This window comes from Engystomops pustulosus, chromosome 3, assembly GCF_040894005.1.
Source record: "Engystomops pustulosus chromosome 3, aEngPut4.maternal, whole genome shotgun sequence".
Taxonomy (NCBI): domain Eukaryota; kingdom Metazoa; phylum Chordata; class Amphibia; order Anura; family Leptodactylidae; genus Engystomops; species Engystomops pustulosus.
In genome coordinates this window covers 31,930,556-31,949,004 of record NC_092413.1, presented here as the reverse complement: position 1 = coordinate 31,949,004, position 18,449 = coordinate 31,930,556, and the positions used below count along the sequence as shown (strand labels likewise).

General features: G+C 42.9%; 1 protein-coding gene across 1 annotated transcript in view; it reads right to left on the bottom strand.

Annotated features, from left to right (window-relative positions):
* The window catches only part of APLF (aprataxin and PNKP like factor), a 137,128-nt gene that overhangs the window by 95,260 nt on the left and 23,419 nt on the right, over positions 1-18,449 (bottom strand). The window contains exon 3 of the mRNA XM_072140424.1: positions 1,387-1,553. Coding sequence (XP_071996525.1) covers positions 1,387-1,553 — 167 coding nt within the window. The remainder of the gene's footprint in view (positions 1-1,386; positions 1,554-18,449) is intronic.

Sequence of the window (18,449 nt, the reverse complement as noted above, 5' to 3'; positions counted from 1 at the left end):
CATTATAACATGCAGGCAGGTAACAATTATTAGCTAATTAACTATTAATATGCTTGTGACTGCAACAAGTGTGTAATTATGAGGCCATTGTACTGCCTAAAGATTGTGCTTTAGTGCAGAGCTTCATTCACAATTCTGACGGTTCCAAAGGTGACATTTACATACAGAACATGAATCATCCTATAGCCAAGGAGGCTTCCAACATATAACAGACATGTGATATACACAGAACAGTGACTTTTTATTACTTGTAATTACTAATTAATTGACTGCAAAAATATTGACTTATGAAAAATTGGCAGTAATATTCTGGTGGATGTGAGATATATATTCATACAAGTGCAGGCAGTCCTAACTGAATAATACATGGAGCTCCTCCCTTCAGGCCCTGCACAAGGTATAAGTCAAAGATATAGCCCTATACTATTATACATGTCCTGTACTCCCTGTCCTACATGTTTTCCTACCTACATGTTGTATGTGGACTTCAAATGTGAGAGACAGGATTTTATATACCACAACCATATACAGTTCCCTACTTAAGGACCCTCGACTTACAGACGACCCCTAGTTAAAGACGGACCCCTCTGCCCACTGTGACCTCTGGTGAAGCTCTCTGGATGTTACTATAGTCCCAGACTGCAATGATCAGCTGTAAGGTGTCTGTAATGAAGCTTTATTGATAATCCTTGGTCCCATTACAGCAAATAATTTTGAAACTCCAATTGTCACTGGGGCAAAAAAATATTTTTTGTCTGGAACTACAATTATGAAATATACAGTTCCGACTTACATTCAACATAAGAACAAACCTATGGAACCTTTCTTGAACGTAACCGGAGTACTGCCTGTTTACAGACTTCTGAAGTGATACTCGCCCTGCACCCAATAAACTTGACTCATCTCATGTGATAATAGGGTGAGAAGAGTCATACCGGAGGGGGCTGGTAGTTTATGGGTTAAAGCCTGGTGTCAGGTTTCCTTTAAGTTCTGTTGTATCAAATTCTTATTCCATGGAGTAAAACACCAGTTAATTAAAAATCCTAAAAAAAAATTTGTGTCTCAAAAATTACAGACCTTGAAATTCTAGGGGGGAAAAACTTGCAAAACCAGCCACTTATTAAATACCTATTTTCCCTGTGTGTATGCCATGCAATGTTCCATTAGAGATGTTAAAGTTAAAAGCCTTTGAAAGTTAAGTAGGACAAGTGATCTGATAAGATGGATTCCTCCGGAGTATTTCCTAAGACTGATAAGTCTGCATTAAACTCAGCATTATTAATGAAACCTAAGGAGAATAAATCACCGTGATGAAGCGGATTCACTCTCGGAGCTATATTTATGTAAGGTTGTCATTGTAGTACAATACCGCAGTCATTACTTTACCTTAATGTCGCCTCCTCCGGTGGAGCTTTTGCAAGGACTTTGAAGGAGCATTTGTCTGGCAGGAGAGCGACGCAGTCCCCAGAGTGCAGCCAAGTCCAAACATTTCTATCCAAAGGTACAAATGTGCTTTTACCACTGGACTGATAAAAACAAGGATTCACATGGATCTGGAAGACAGGACGGAGAGAGGTCACATGAAGACGGAGACATTGGGGCCAATTCTTTAATTCTTAACAAGAAAAGGAAAAAAAAAAATGATCCCAAAATCATAACTGAGCCCACAAAATATTAACTGTAATTAAAAAAAAATCAGGGACGTAACTAGAAACTTTTGTCTACGGCCCTCCTATTACTGTCCATTGTGATGGGCCGATATTCTGGGCACCACGTTGGACGATAACCCCCTCTAAAATCCAAATCGGACAGTGATCTGCTGCTGGCAATGTTCAAGGCGTCTTCAGGGTGACCATATAAGGACAGTGACATCACTGGGGAAACACCCCGAACATCACCAAAAGCAAATGTTTGCTCCTCCTTCGGCTTTTGGTTGGAACAGGACAGGACACCCCACTGTATACATTGTATACATATGTGTGTACGGTGCAGCCCTCCATTGTAAGGGTACATCAAGAAACTTCCCAGCATACACATACAATGGAGGAAAATCAGATGTGAATCTATCCTTACACACACACATTATACAAAATAATTTTATGTGCACATTCACACATTGCACTTGAATTATGTCATGAAACGCATATCAAGCGCATTGGGGGTAACCGTGTTTAGCCCTACACACTTGCCCTCTGAAGAAGTGACACCTCTATGGAAGTGTTAAAAGGCAAAACACGTGTTTCCCTTTCCCAAAAGCAAGCTTTGAGGTATAAACACATATACTGTACATTTGGTTAGGAGTTACTCATGATGCACTTTGAAATTGCGGTTCAATTTAAGCATTATGTGTGTACGGGGGATTTATAGGGGCAATTATTCCATTGTTTACACAGCTCTCTCCCTGGCTATAGTATGCTAGGAGCATTATTTTTAAACATAAAAGCTAAAAGGAGTTAATCATCACTGCCTAGAGCTGTGTAATCAAACAGGGGTGATGTAGAGAGGCTTTGTAGACGCACGCTATATAGGCTGGAATATGGATCTCTACAAAAGCGATCTCTGCAGCCTGACTTATTTAAAAGCTAAGCACTTTTTAAAGTATAAAAACTAATATACTTTTTCTAAGTATATTAGAAAAATGTTAATATTAACCCATATTCGAAATTATCTAAAATGACTCGTTACGATCTAATGTGCGACTGTTTTATTTAACAAGAACCTATGATAGACATAGGATGTTAATGCTCAAGTGGAAGAGGGGCCCAATCTTTTGTCAATTATGGCCAATTATGCCATTATTATAGAAATTGATTGGGTCAAGGACCTATAACCCTCGAGGGGGGTAGCGCTCACCACTTCTCTACTCCCCTCCCCACTTCTCCACTCCCCTACCATGTGCTTTGCCCAGGTTCCGGTCTAGGTGACAACATGGTTATGCGAGTGAGGCCTAAAAGTGACTTATTTACAGGAAAAAAATGACTCAGCTCATTTGGATACAACTTTGGTGTTTAATTTTTAAATGGGCGAGTTTTTAAAATAAAACAGGGAATTATAAATAGGACATTTCATATCCTACCTGAGGGAGCTGCTAGTTTAATTCAAGAGGTGTTTATTTTATTCTCCTGGTGAATATGCCAGATATATTCCTGTTTTGATCTAAAGCTCGCTTTATTTGGACAGAAATAAATATTCATTTTTTATTTAAAAAGAAAAATGTTTTGAGCTACAGCCTGACTTTTAAGCGATGATTCTTCAATATATTATGTACATTTCTGTACGGAGAATAAACCTAGTATTTTATATGGCATTTTACTGATGGCCATTTATCATTGAGATCTGCATCCGGCTTTCTATATTTATCGTGCGGCAGAAAACCTGATAAATTAACATCCAGTGGTGCCACCATCCATACACTGCAGAGCAAGCAGAGATATACAAGATTAGATTTTTGAGTTGCAGAGTTCAGTCCGATTACAGTATTTAATGTATAGAATCCTTAATAAGTCATGACGTCTCATACGTAATGGTTATTAAATAGACAAACTCTTACGGAGCAGCTGCACCATAGAGGAACCTATGTCATCCATCAGCTACCTCCGCCGTGCACAATCTCTGCGAGTTATAATTATACTCGGGGAAAGCAGGTGGTGGGATCATACGGTATCAGTCATCGCATATAGCGGGGGCCGCTGTTACCCACCTGTTTGGACCTGCATGCGGCATCCTCCCAACTGGATCTGTGTGATTTAATAACCTCTTTATGAGATACAACACTTGCCAGGGCTGCTGGAGATTGCTTACCGGTGCAGAAGAAATCAGCGGGTACATTGATTTAAATAGGTAATTGCTACAAAGTAAGAAGACGATGGTCTTCCTTCACTCAAAAATAACTATTTTAACTTTTTTGAGCACACAACCCGGTAGAGCGGGGAGGTGAGCGCTGTTCTTCTCTCCACAGAAAGCTGAGCGGCTGCTCTACCTTTGGGACAGCACAGACACCCAGCTCAGTCGCGGTGCGGCAAGATGCGGTGCATCAGACCGCTATGGAGGCCGAGAGCTGGCTGCAGTTTTTGTGCCATAGATTGAATATCTCATTTAGTTTATACAGTTGAAAAAAGATACATGTCCATCGAGTCCAACCAAGTAACGGATTGGATGAAGAAAGGAATGTAAGGGAAACAAATCTATATTGTAAAACAAAAATCTAGACCCATATTGTAGCTTTCTGCTGTCCCTGCTGTGACCAGCACCTAAGCTTGGCTATTGGACAAATTTACAGTTCTTACAGGAAAGAAGCCTGGTCTCTTCTAGGTTTACACCATGGAAGGCAGTGCCCCGTTGTCCTTTGATTTAACCTGGGACAACTTTCCACCATAATCTTTTTTTTTTTAAATGCACCATTCATATATTTATACAAATGAATCATGTCCCCCCTTAGTCGTCTATGTTCTAGACTAAATAAAACTAATTCAATTAATCATTCCTCATAACTGAGACCCTCCATACCCCTTATCATTTTTGTGGCTCATCGATGTCCCCACTCCCGCTCCAGGGCATCCTCTTCATGGACTGGTGCCCAGAACTGAACAATATATATTCCAGGTGAAGCTGAACCAATGTCTTGCGGTACTATTGTGTCCCTATCCCGAAACTTAAAGGGGTATTCTCATCAGGGCATTTACATTTAATTAAATTCATTTGCCTTATGTAAACATTTCTTCAATTAGATGTTAATAAAAAAAATGTTCCTGTGTGAAGATAATTTCTCATTAATGTAGTCATGTTGTCCCTTAGAAACGAGATGGCTTCCTCGGATACGACCACATCACACCGGCAGCGGTGGTCAGACATGCGCTATTGAGCCCTGCCTGACCACCAGGATTCAGCAATCATTACTACAGGACGACTGTGGGACATGCAGTAACTCCCGGACATTTCATATACAAAAACTTTTTGTTTATTTCTGCAATCTCTCAGGCAGAGGTGGCCGCATCGGAAGAAGCCATCTCGTTTCTAAGGGACAACATGGTTACATTTATGAGAAATTATCTTCACGCAGGAACATTTTTTTTAATAACATCCAATTGAAGAAATGTTTATATATGGCAGATTAATGAAACTGAATGTGAATGCCCAGACGAGAATACCCCTTTAATGTTACCTTTGACTCCGATTCACGGGTAACTCCTGTACTCTCCGTTTCTAGCCCTCCGTTACACTGGAAGTTCAACGGTGTAGTTCAACAGGGTCACGGGACCCACTTAATCCAATGATGGATTTCCTGGGATCATGGGACAACCCCTTGAAAACAGAAGTGACATCACGTGTCCTAGCAGGTTCACTCTCCAGTGCAGTATACATAAAGAAGTGCAGAATGTAAGAGAATGGCTTCAATATATACTGCTAACTCCTGACTGATCAAAAATTTCCTTGCTCCGCAATCCCATGATGTCTCAGCACAGTATTACATGGAAAGCCGAAACTGTTCTTCATATTGATTGTGTGAGAAGACTCTAATTAGTCAGTAATAGTAATGGGAATGTGTGCCCAAAGACACCACCAATACCTCCTTGTAGGTGTCATCCCACAGGAAGCCTAATGCCAGAGATGGTGAACCCTGTGAGACAACAAGGCAGCATGGCATTCTCTGGTCGTCCCCATGACATCACATGACCCAATCGAAGAGAAGGATCCCAGGGGCTTTTAAATTTTCCACAAAGCTGTAAGATTTATTATGTATCACAGAACTATAAGGCCACTTGTAAACGAATGTTTTTAAACGGCCATGTGCTCCCCCTGCCAATTTAATATGGGTAGCACACAGCCCCTTTTATTTCAATGGACAGTGAAGGGTCATCTATTTCAGTAGCTGTATTGCCCGCAGAAGCTGGTGTGTGCCGGCAGGCGATTCCGTACGGGTGCATTCACACCTGGGGTTAATGCATGTGTTCTGAAAAGCATTACAACACCTGAGAAGAGGAGATTTGCCTGATTACATTGCATTTACAAAACACATACATTAACAAAGAGTTAACAAACACTGCGGTAATCCGAAGGCTACATGCACACTGCCGAGAGCCCGCCGCACCGCAGCACGGCGTACACACGGCAGCGCGGGGGGAGGAGGAGGAGGTGAGCGCTGCTCACCCCCGCCCCTCTCCATAGGAAGTTATGGCGCACGGCGCCGTAATACGGGAAAAGATAGGACATGTCTTATCAGTGGACAGATTTACGACGCGGCCTATGGAGAGGGGAGGGTTGAGGAGTGCTCCCTTCCCACCCCCTTCTCCACCTGGCTGTGTATTACGCACATGTCCAAGAGATCTAAGGCAGGCAAGGAGCAGAAGCCTGAGCCCATAAAATCGATCAGGAAGTGGATTTTAGGCTTCTTTAGACTCTTCACAGTAACATAATACAGTAATATATTTTCATTAGTTTCATTCAAAGGGGTTTTCTGGTTAAAAAAATATATTTTAATATAAACTGGTTAAGTTCCAGTAGACACGAAGCATATTGTTTGATCAACCTTTAAACTGGTCTTAAAAGGAAATCTACCATCAAAATCCATCATGATAAACCAGGAACACTTACTAATAGATTCCAGGCACCTGGACTGCGGTAATCTTCTTATATTTGTTATCCATGGTCTCCTTCCTTCTAAAATCAACGTTTAAAATTATGCTAAGGAGGGCTCTGGGGAGAGCCCATCCACAGTCATGGCCAAAAAAAGTTTTGAGATTGATACAAATGTTAATTTTTACAAAGTCTACTGCATCAGGTTTTATAATGGCAATTTGCACATACTCCAGAATGTTATAAAGAGTGATCAATATTTGCCTAGAAAATGAACTTTTTCCCCCAAAACACATTTCAACTTCATTGCTGGCCTGCCTTACAAGGAGCAGCTAACATGGTTTCAGTGATTGCTCCAGTAACACAGGTGTGGGTGTTCATGAGGACAGGGCTGGAGATCAATCTGTCATGATTAAGTAAGAATCACACCACTGGACACTGTAAAAGGAGGCTGGTGCTTGGCATCATTGTTTCTCTTCTGTTAACCATGGTTATCTCTAAAGAAACACGTGCAGTCATCATTGCACTGCACAAAATTGGCCGAACAGGGAAGAGTATCGCAGCTAGAAAGATTGCATCTCAGTCAACAATCTATCGCATCATCAAGGAATTCAAGGAGAGAGGTTTCATTGTTACCAAAAAGGCTCCAGGGCGTCCAAGAAGGACCAGCAAGCACCAGGACCGTCTCTTTAAAGTGTTTTAGCTTGGGGATCGGGCTACCAGCAGTGCAGAGCTTGCTCAGGAATGGCAGCAGGCAGGTGTGAGGCATCTGCACGCACTGGGAGACTGCGGAGACTCTTGGAGCAAGGCCTGGTGTCAAGGAGGGCAGCAAAGAAGCCACTTCTCTCCAGAAAAAACATCAGGGACAGACTGATATTCTGCAAAAGGCACAGGGAGTGGACTGCTGAGGACTGGGGTAAAGTCATTTTCTCTGATGAATCCCCTTTACGATTGTTTGGAACATCTGGAAAACATTTTGTTCAGAGAAGACAAGGTGAGCGATACCACCAGTGTTCGGTAATTCTGTGAAGCCTGAAAATCTGAGCGTGGACTGTGTAATAAGGACTACGGCATGCTACCCGAAGAATGGTGATGTCCACAAGCCTTATGTCAATGTTTGAAGATTGTTATATAAAAAGGAATTGCTTCCATACATGGTCTCAGTGATATTTTGAAAGAGCGATACCACCAGTCTTGTCTCATGCCAACTGCATGCCATCCTGCAACCATTCTCAGCCAAGGGAATCGGCTCTCACAGTCTTGCCTTGCCATGAATATAGAATGGGACCAGAATATCCTCCAAGAGCAACTTCTCCCAACCGTCCAAGAGCAGTTTGGTGATCAGCAATGCCTTTTCCAGCATGATGGAGCACCTTGCCATAAAGCAAAGGTGATAACTAAATGGTACAGGGAACAAAACTTAGAGATTTTGGGTCCATGGCCTGGAAACTCCCCAGATCTTAATCCCATTCAGAACTTGTGGTCAATCATCAAGAGACGGGTGGACAAACAAAAACCAATAAATTGTGACAAAATGCAAACATTGATTGTGCAGGAATGGACGGCTATCAGTCAGGATTTGGTCCAGAAGGTGATGGAGAGCTGCCAAGGAGAATTGCAGAGGTCCTGAAGAAGAAGGGTCAACACTGCAAATACTGACTTGCTGCAGTAACTCATTGTAACTGTCAATAAAAGCTTTTGTTACTCATAATATGATCGCACTTGTATTTCTGTATGTGATTAAAACATCTGACAAACCAGAGGGCAACAGATCATGTGAAAATATAATATTTGTGTCATTCTCAAAACTTTTGGCCATGACTGTATGCTTGCAGCTTCATAGGCTTTTACAATGTGCCGGAGTACTTCTCCCATACCACTGTGCAAGATGACAGCAAGTAGAAGGAGGGAGAATGGGGAAGGATAAGTGTAACATCCTTAGAAGCTACAGTATAGAGGGGCTCTGGCAAAAACCCTGAAGCCCTTCCGGCTCGTTAGCATAATTTTGAAAGCTGATTTTAGAAGGCCGGAAACCATGGATAACAAATATAAGCAGATTGTCACAGTGTCTGGATCTATGAGTACGTGTCCATGGTTTATCACTGCTTGAAAGTTCCTGTTCATAAAACAAAACAGTCAGAGGACATGCCATACCTGGGAGGTGGGGTACCATCCAAGGTCAGTGACACATCAGTGAGCACCAGGTCGGCTTGTGATGTCACCGGTGGCAGTAAACGGGCTGCAGCTTACCAAAAGGGGTACCAGGTGCTATACCCCCACCAACCTGATAAAGATACTAATTCATCAATATCTATGTCCCTAGAAAACCCCTTTAAGGGAATATTTTACATTTGTACAAAAGGAAACAAATATCCCAACATGGAAAAGCAGCAAATCTGTCAATCTACTCCATTAGCTCTTTGGCAGATGTTACACGGAGTCCAATAACCAAACCAGCGCACCTAAATAGTGCCGAGTGTTTACATATCCCAAACACCTCATAAAGCCCAGGACATCTCCCAGCACGCAATGTTTTCACCGCAGCCCAGGATTCTTGGCCGATACAAATCCCATTGTTTGCTCATATTTTGAGCATGAAGCGTGTGAGAGGCAGAGGAGGACAGGAGGCGCAGCCAGCGAGCTGCCGCAGGAGGTTATTTAGCCGCCGCTCGGGACATTAGGAGACGGCTCCGGCTTCTTACCATGGACGACACATGAGAAATCAATAGGATTTGTCCTAAAGGATTAACTATGTTTTACAATGTGTTTTCAGCAGCAAACGGAAAATGTGATTCTTTATAGCAAAAGGTAGCGAGTCATTTTCCGTAAAAACAACATTTTACCTGTTTTCAGCCTTTGCTTAAAGCAACTAACCCCACGGAAAATCAATATACATCTGAAAACATTACGGCTTAAAGGGGCAGTACCCTTATAAAGGGCATGTAATCGTGAGGATCTGACTGCTGGGACCCACATTGGCCACATGAATGGTTGACTGTTCTCACTAAATGAATGGAATGGAAGGTTGAGCATGTGTCCTGTCACTCCATTCAACAATAAGGGAGCGACAAAAACTGCTGAGCACAGTGCTCTGGTTCCTCCTGTACTCTTATGCATTGTCTATGAGGGTGCTGGAGATAGCTGAGCATTGTGCTCAGTAATCTCAAATTTACCATTTGATTTCATGCACTATGAACCAAACATACCTTGAGAATGCTGTAGCTACAATGATGAAGAAACATATCTTGTTTAATACCTGAGCAGAGTGGTTTTGCTGAAAAACCTACTATGACATTCACCTTAGGAAAGCTGGATTGCTTGTTTCTTGCAGTACATAAACATATTCCACAAGCTGTCTGCACTGTCCAGACAGGACTTATCAACCTGAGCTGGATCACTCGTACACAGCAGCTGGGGGATGGTGCAGGGATTGATTATTTCTGCCTGTCAGTAATTACATTATTCTCCTGAGCAGTGTAAGAAGAGAAGCGCTGAGCCAAGCAAAGGAGCGACAGAGATTCATTATCCTGAATCTTAAAATTGTTTTTTCAGCAAAAACCACTCAGTTCAGAGATTAAACAAGATATGATTCTGCATCAGTGTAGCTACAGCATTCTCAAGGTATATTTAAATTGATGCATTATGAACCAAATAGTAGATTTTCTTAAAGCAAATACTGAATGATGTAAAATGCAATGAGGATGCTACTCCACTAATTCTCGTGAAATGTTGCCATCTATTCTCACGAGTGGTTTTGATCCCAGCCTTCAGATCCCCAACAATCAGATTATTATTCTGACCACAGCACTTAGCCATCTCTGGAAATCTCATTCACTTAATATGATAATGAAGAAGGTAACTGAGCGCTGAGCTCGGCAATTTCCGATAATCCCATTCTGGATCAATCTGTAGATATTTAAACGGGTGCTCCACAACAGAGTCCTGATTGGCTGCATGAGAAAATATCAATAAGGCTTTATTAACCGATTTAGTAATAGGGGATGGGGGTGATATAAGATCAAATCTACCATCAAAATAAAGAATGGATAAACATGGGGCACTTACTCATAGATACAGGCACCGTGAATGTTGTAATCTTCTTATAGTTGTTATCCATATCCTCCTGCCTAAAATCAACTTTAAAATTATGCTACTGGGCCTGATAGGGAACCTGTCACCAGGGACCTCATTTTCACTAAAGACAGGTTACAGAAGCCCATGACACCTGCATTGCAAATCTGTCTTTCTACCTTTTCTAAGCATTTGTATTACAATATAATTGTGTGTTATAACTTACCTTGCACCCTGAACCAATCCTCTGTGTAGTCTCAGGGGTTGGGTTTTGGTTTGGAAGCATTTAAAAGAAAACACTTGACTTGTTTGTGCTGCAGACTCTTCAGCTCCCACCTTTGTGCTCCTGTACAGCTCCTCCCTCTCCCACTGATGTCAACACAATACACTGTGAGCTCTGTGGAGGAGCTGTACAGGAGCACAAAGGTGGGGGCTGAGGAGTGAGCAGCACAGACAAGTCACATGTTGTTTTTTGAAACACATCCAAACCAAAGCCCAACCCCTGGGACTATACAGAGGATTCTGTCAGGGTGCAAGGCAAGTTATAACACACAATTACAGTATATTGTAATGCAAATGCTTAGAGAAAGCAGAAAGGCATATGTACAATGCAGCTGTAATGGGCTTCTGTAACCTGTCTTTAGAGAAAACGAGGCCCCTGGTGTCATGTTGCCTTAAAGAGTCATGGGGGATGAGTGTTACCAGAGGCCCTCCATACTGTAGCTTTACAGACTGTTACACTGTCTACCCCTGCTCCCTCAGCTTGATGTAATCTGCAAGCAGAGGAAGTTTCAGCAGCGGGGGTGCGATCTGGTGAGGGGAGGTGCTCTTGCACATTGTGACAGTCTCTGAATCTGCATCACAGAGAGGTGCTGGTAATGCCCCCCCACCCCCGGACCTCCTAATTAGCATAATTATAAAAGTAAATTTTAGAAGGAATGAGGCCATAGATAACAAATATGACATTATATTATTATTCGAGTAGGTGCCCCTGGTTTATCATCCCTTATTTGTAGATTTTCTTAAAGGGATGAGGAGCTAAAATCTAACATTGTTATATCCTTAGCAATTCTGAACATTCCCCGGCTGTTTTATTTGCTTCTAATGCGGATGCTCTGTGAAGCGTTAGCGCGTTTTTTTCCCACACACTTGTCGGACGCACTAGACTGGAGAGCTCTCCGCTGCACTCACTTTACCTCTAATGTAAATACCTCTGCGCTCGGCACGATAATAGTCATCACAGGCAACGGTCTTATTCTCCATATTTCAGAACACACAAAAACAAACAAAACAACACATAGAGATGAACTAGAGTTCAAGCAAACCCAAACAGAAGGGATAACTTTACATTCTGCTACTGCAGCTGTGTGCAGACATATTCCTCCTCTACATGGTGGAAAAATAACACAAACTCAGCCACACTGCACGTTCCTTCTTCTTAACCCTTTCAGCACCGCAAAAATGATTATTTCAAAATAAGTTAGCCATTTCGGAGGGCTTGTTTTTTGCCTCCTGAGTGGCATTTAAGGGTTACGCATAATGGTTTGTTTAACCTTTATTATTGTTTTTAGAAAATCTGCATAAATATTTTAGTGGTAATTTTTTCAAATTTTTTCATGCTAATTATCGATCATAGTTTGGGCTCATTCAGACGGGTGTTTTTGGAGATTCGCATGATATATATATATTTTTTTTTGTGGATAGCATACTGACCCATTGATTGCTATGCCAGCAGGGAGCTAGTATTGGGTGGGGAATGCCTGCAGGGAGCATGGAGTGGGAGAGCCTCTGCAGGGAGTCGGGATGTGGAAGGGGGCTCTGCAGGGAGCATGGAGTGGGAGAGCCTCTGCAGGGAGTCGGGATGGGGAAGGGAGCTCTGCAGGGAGCCAGGATGGGGGGGGGGCTATGCAGGGAGCCAGGATGGGGAAGGGGGCTCTGCAGGGAGCCAGGATGGGGGGGGGGGGGCTCTGCAGGGAGCCAGGATGGGGGGGGGGGTCAGCCTGCAATGAGCATGGAGTGTGAGCGCCTCTGCAGGGAATCAGGATTGGAAGTGCCTCTGCATGGAGCCAGGAGGGGGGCGCCTGCAGGGAGACAGGATGGGGAAGTAAGGGAAGGGCTTCATGCCCTCAGGGAGTCAGGATGAGATGGAGGGATAGGGGAAGGGCTCCGTGCCTTCAGAGAGTCAGGATTGGGAGCGCCACTGGAGCCAGGACAGCAGTTACACTGAGGACAGAGCATCAGCCATAGTGTCAGTCAGCTGATCTGTGAGGGCGCTGGGTTTTACAATCTTATTAACCCCCTGTTAATGACCTAACCTCTGGATTTTACCGGGAAAAACCACTTAACATATGATGTAGCGATATCTTTTTGAACTAAAGAGGGAAACTAATATATATGCTTAATGAAATCTCATATATTAAAGGAGTTTTACCACAAAACAAGCAAGTCTAACTTACTGATTGGTGGGGGTGATGGGACTCCCACAGATCACAAGAACGGGGGTCTGATGTACCCCAGACAAACCCCTTGTCACTCGCCGAGATTGTCAAGAGGTCTGACTAGTGTACATCAAACCCCATTCTCATAATCTGTGGGGGTACCATTACTGAGGCCCCCCGCTGATCACCAAGTTAGGCCCTAAACTACAGGTCAGGATGTGGAAAGGGCTTACATGGTTTTGGGCAGCACGGTGGCTTAGAGGTTAGAAGTACAGCCTTGCAGCACTGTGGACCAGGGTACATGTCCCAGGGTCAACACCTGCAAAGAGTTTGTAAGTTCTCTCCGTGTTTGTGTGGGTTTCCTCTGGGTCCTCTGGTTTCCTCCCACACTCCAAAAACATACTGGTAGGTTGATTAGATTGTGAGCCCCATGGGGACAGGGACTGATTTGGAAAGCTCTGTGCAGCGCTGCATAAATAAAGGAATTATTATTATGTATTTTAAGTAAAGAAACGTATAAGAGGATAAATCTGTGTAATATATATATATACATACACACACACATTAGAACTATACATCCACTGTATAAGAGATTCATCCTCCTGTTCCTCCTACACATTTCTCCACTGAATATATAAGATTTCAGTAAACATATATATTTTATATCTTTGAGTCTGACAACTAATTCCCGGGGTGTAAATCCACGCACGCTGAAGATATTACTTTCCCTGCGGTCCATGTAGAAGGCATCTTTACTATGTAAGCTATAATGAAATATTTCTCAGTACCACTAGGGAGAAGCCCTGGTCTCCAGCAATGCAGAGGTTATGGCCGGCATCCGGCTCTGGTATGGGGAGGCACAAGTGTCATTTCCTAACCTGCACCGCTGCTGTGTGCTGCCACCAAGCAATTTCTAAACCTTCATGCGGCAAATTCCCTTCTATTTTCTTGATCCTCCCGGAGCGTTGTCACGTAGAAGCAGCATATGCATAGAGCGGCGGCGTCTCCACAGCGTCTCGTTACCATAATCCTATGTCATTTATTACCATATGAAAATCACCGGCTGGTCTCGTAGTGTACATCATGCAGAAAGGCCGGGGCACGTGTAATTGTATGTCGCCGGGTAGCGATAATGGCGCCGCGTCCTGTTCATGCAGAACATTTCTAGTCTGCACGATTTTTTATTAGGTGCAAAGGAAGACTGCGGGATGATGGCGATGAGGAGGGCGCTCCTTATGCAGAGCAGATATAGAGGAAAAAGGCAGGCGGGTACATAAATAAAACAAAAAATCTAAAAGTTATGTAATTTTAAAGGAGTTGTCCATTTTCAGTGAATAATTGACATTGTTTGTGTAATGAAAAGTTATACAATTTTCCAATATATTTTCTGTATCAACTCCTCACTGTTCTCTAGATCTCTTCTTTTGTAGGAATCAACAGAAAACTTCAATAGGAATAAAACACCGATCCTGGTCATGTCACACAGGTGCACAGCTCCTTATATCCCTAGTGATGTGATGTCACACAGGTGCACAGCTCCTTATATCCCTAGTGATGTGATGTCACACAGGTGCACAGCTCCTTATATCCCTAGTGATGTGATGTCACACAGGTGCACAGCTCCTTATATCCCTAGTGATGTGATGTCACACAGGTGCACAGCTCCTTATATCCCTAGTGATGTGATGTCACACAGGTGCACAGCTCCTTACATCCCTCATGATGTGATGTCACACAGGTGCACAGCTCCTTACATCCCTCATGATGTGATGTCACACAGGTGCACAGCTCCTTATATCCCTAGTGATGTGATGTCACACAGGTGCACAGCTCCTTACATCCCTCATGATGTGATGTCACACAGGTGCATAGCTCCTTACATCCCTCATGATGTGATGTCACACAGGTGCACAGCTCCTTATATCCCTCATGATGTGATGTCACACAGGTGCACAGCTCCTTACATCCCTCATGATGTGATGTCACACAGGTGCACAGCTCCTTACATCCCTCATGATGTGATGTCACACAGGTGCACAGCTCCTTACATCCCTCATAATGTGATGTCACACAGGTGCACAGCTCCTTACATCCCTCATGATGTGATGTCACACAGGTGCACAGCTCCTTTCATCCCTCATGATGTGATGTCACACAGGTGCACAGCTCCTTACATCCCTCATGATGTGATGTCACACAGGTGCACCGCTCCTTATATCCCTGGTGATGTGATGTCACACAGGTGCACCTGTGTGACATGACCAGGGATATAACAAGACGTGCACCTGTGTGACATGACATGACCAGGGATAAAACAAGCCTTGCACCTGTGTGACACCACATGACCAGGGATATAAGGAGATGTGCACCCAAGTGACATGACATGACCAGAGATATAATGAGCCATGCACCTGTGTGACATCACATGACCAGGGGTATAATGAGCTGTGCACCTGTGTGACATCACATAACCAGGGTCAGATTTCTATCCACAGGAAATAAACAATGAAGCTTCCTATAGAATGACAGCAAGCAGAGATCTAGAAAACCGAGAGGAATTGATGCAAAAAGTATAATGGAAATTTGAACAACTTTTTATTACGCAAACAATAGCAATTACTTGCTGAAAGTGGACAACCCCTTTAACCGTCTCAACATCACAAGTACAACCTGTAGTTCATTTCTATCTAAGTAAAGTGTTAACCCATACAAATATTAGAGCTGCAATACCTGGCACTGCTTATGGACAAGAGAGGCGCTTTCATCAGCATAATGGGGGGCTACAAGTTCCCCTGAGTTGTCTTTTATAGATTTCAGGGACTGTCCATCCCTATGCAGTTTCAGGAAATCAATAGATCATAGGCTGAACTTGTCAAGCATTATTGAAGATTTCAGTAGCCGCTTCCAGGAACCCTACAAGCTGACATTTATCCCCAATCCTTCAATGAATCCAACGGAAAGCTTGTATTGTTTTGGGTGATAATAAAGGGTCTTTCACAGCAGGCAGGAGTCTGAAGTCCTACCTCAGGTAAGGTATGAAATGTCCTTTCTATACTTTATGTTAAAAATAAATAAATACAATCTCTGAAGTCATGTGAAAATGACCTGAGGAGAGTCATATTTTGCCTGAGATGAGTCAAGTTTACAAGCTGCAGGGGCAGTGTCACTTAAGACAGGTTTCCTTTAAATGAAAAACAAAGCTCTCTTTTCTCCGTTATGCTTAGGTCATGTTAGAGCCTCTAAAGCAATGTATTTATTAGGGGTCAGAACTGATAACATGAGCCTTTTAAATTTTAATGTGGAGGATTGAAGTTATATTCCTTGCAGGAGATTTAGCCTACAGCAGCTGATAAGCCATCCAGGATTGGGAGGTGTCCTGATGTGACTGCTATAGGCAAGGTGACGGCTCCTTATGGACTCTTCATTACGTTAGGAGAGAGGAGAGATCAGGACGAGTCATAACTTTCCTGCTGCAGCTCCACCTACTCAGCAGAGCTCTGAGATGTAAAGAAAGAATCCCGGAGAGCCTGAACACAGTACAAAAGTAAGTAGCAGGACTGCTAAAACACTTGACCATTCAAGGATTAACCACAAAGCAGTAAAGCAACATGGGCAACGTATGTAAAAGAGTGGCCAACCACTTTAACTATACTATAATCTTTGTGATACAAGGTGGAACACTGCTACCCCTGCCTAAATCACTGCAACCTTCATCCTGTGTCGCTACACGCAAAAAAAAAAAAAAAAACTACATGGTTACACAAAAACAGCATCTTAACAGCAGAAAAACACCAACATGAAGGATCCATCCAACCAGCCCACACATACCATATTTTCCTGGTGATAAGGCGCACCGGACTATAAGGCGTATTACTAATAAAGGCCTCATATATGGAATAATTCCATATATAAGGCGCACCGGACTATAAGGCGCAGGGTCCGGGGGCGTGGAGGAGGTCCGGGGGCGTGGTTTGAAAACCAAGCGGAGAGGTCGCAACCAGCGACTCTCCACAGACCCAGCAAGAGGTGAGCGGTCTCCCCAGGGAGATGGGGAAGGGGGTCCGTTCAGGTGGAGGAGGGCAGCGGACCCTACTTACATAGGTCCCCGCTACAAGAGACAGCAGATCTCCAGCGGGAACTGCAGACCACGCAGCAGAAGTTGGTTCGTGCCGCATGGTCTGCAGTTCCCGCTGGAGATCTGCTGTCTCCGGTAGCGAGGACCGATGTAAGTAGGGTCCGCTGCCCTCCTTTAGTAGGGTCTGCTGCATACATAAGGCGCACCGGACTATAAGGCGCACTTTGGATATCTAAGGAAATCTTAGGTTTTTATGTGTGCCTTACAGTCCGGAAAATACGGTATTTGATCAGGAAATATCTATTTTTTGACATTGCAAATAATAAAAAGTACCTTCATGGGAGAATTTATTCATACAGGAGAAACCCAGGACACTTTAACCCCTTAAGGACACAGCCATTTTGTAGCTTAAGGCTCAGTCCCCATTTTTTGGATTCTGACTTGCGTCGCTTTACATGGTTATAACTTTTCTCCTCACATGTTATATTTCATTTTAGTCGTAAATTTTGGCTGATGAGTTTTGCATTTATTTGCAAAAAAAAAAAAATAATAATTTTTTTTTTAAATTTGCCATTTTCGAAAATCGAAATCATTGCATTGCAGATAGATTTACCACCTAAATAAGTTGCTGAATAACATTTCCCATTTGTCTACTTAACATTTTCATAATTTTTGATAATTAGTATAATCATAAGTCTGGATAATATATTTTGACGTCACGCGGCTTACAAATCGAATAGCGATTTTCCGGATTTTCAGAATTGACTATTTTGGGGATAAATACTATTTTGAATGAAATTTTAAATATTTAGTATTAAAAAACCCCTATATGATCAACCCATTTTCAAATCTGCACCCCTCAAACTATTAGAAACAGCTTTTACGAAGATTGTTAACCCCTTGAGATCTTCATAGTAATGGAGGTGAAATTTAGAATGGTCAAATTATGTCGGTTATACGTTCATTTAGCCCTAAAATTTACACATTTCCAAAAGATAAAAAGATAAAACCCACCATATAATTTGTTCTATAATTTCTCCTGAGTACAGAGACCCCCCCCCCCCCCCCCCACATGTGGCCGTTACTTGTTTTATGGGGGCACAACGAGGAGCAGAAGGGAAGGAGCGCCCTGCAGCTGCCAGGAGTTTAGTTTCCTCATTGGCCCCTTTTGTAGGCTATAAAATTTTAGCTTTTTCGTTATTTGGGCCATGTGATAGTATTTTTTTTGCGGGATGAGATGCTTTTACCAGTGTTACCATTTTGGGGTTGTAATCCCCTGTTGTTGAAAATTT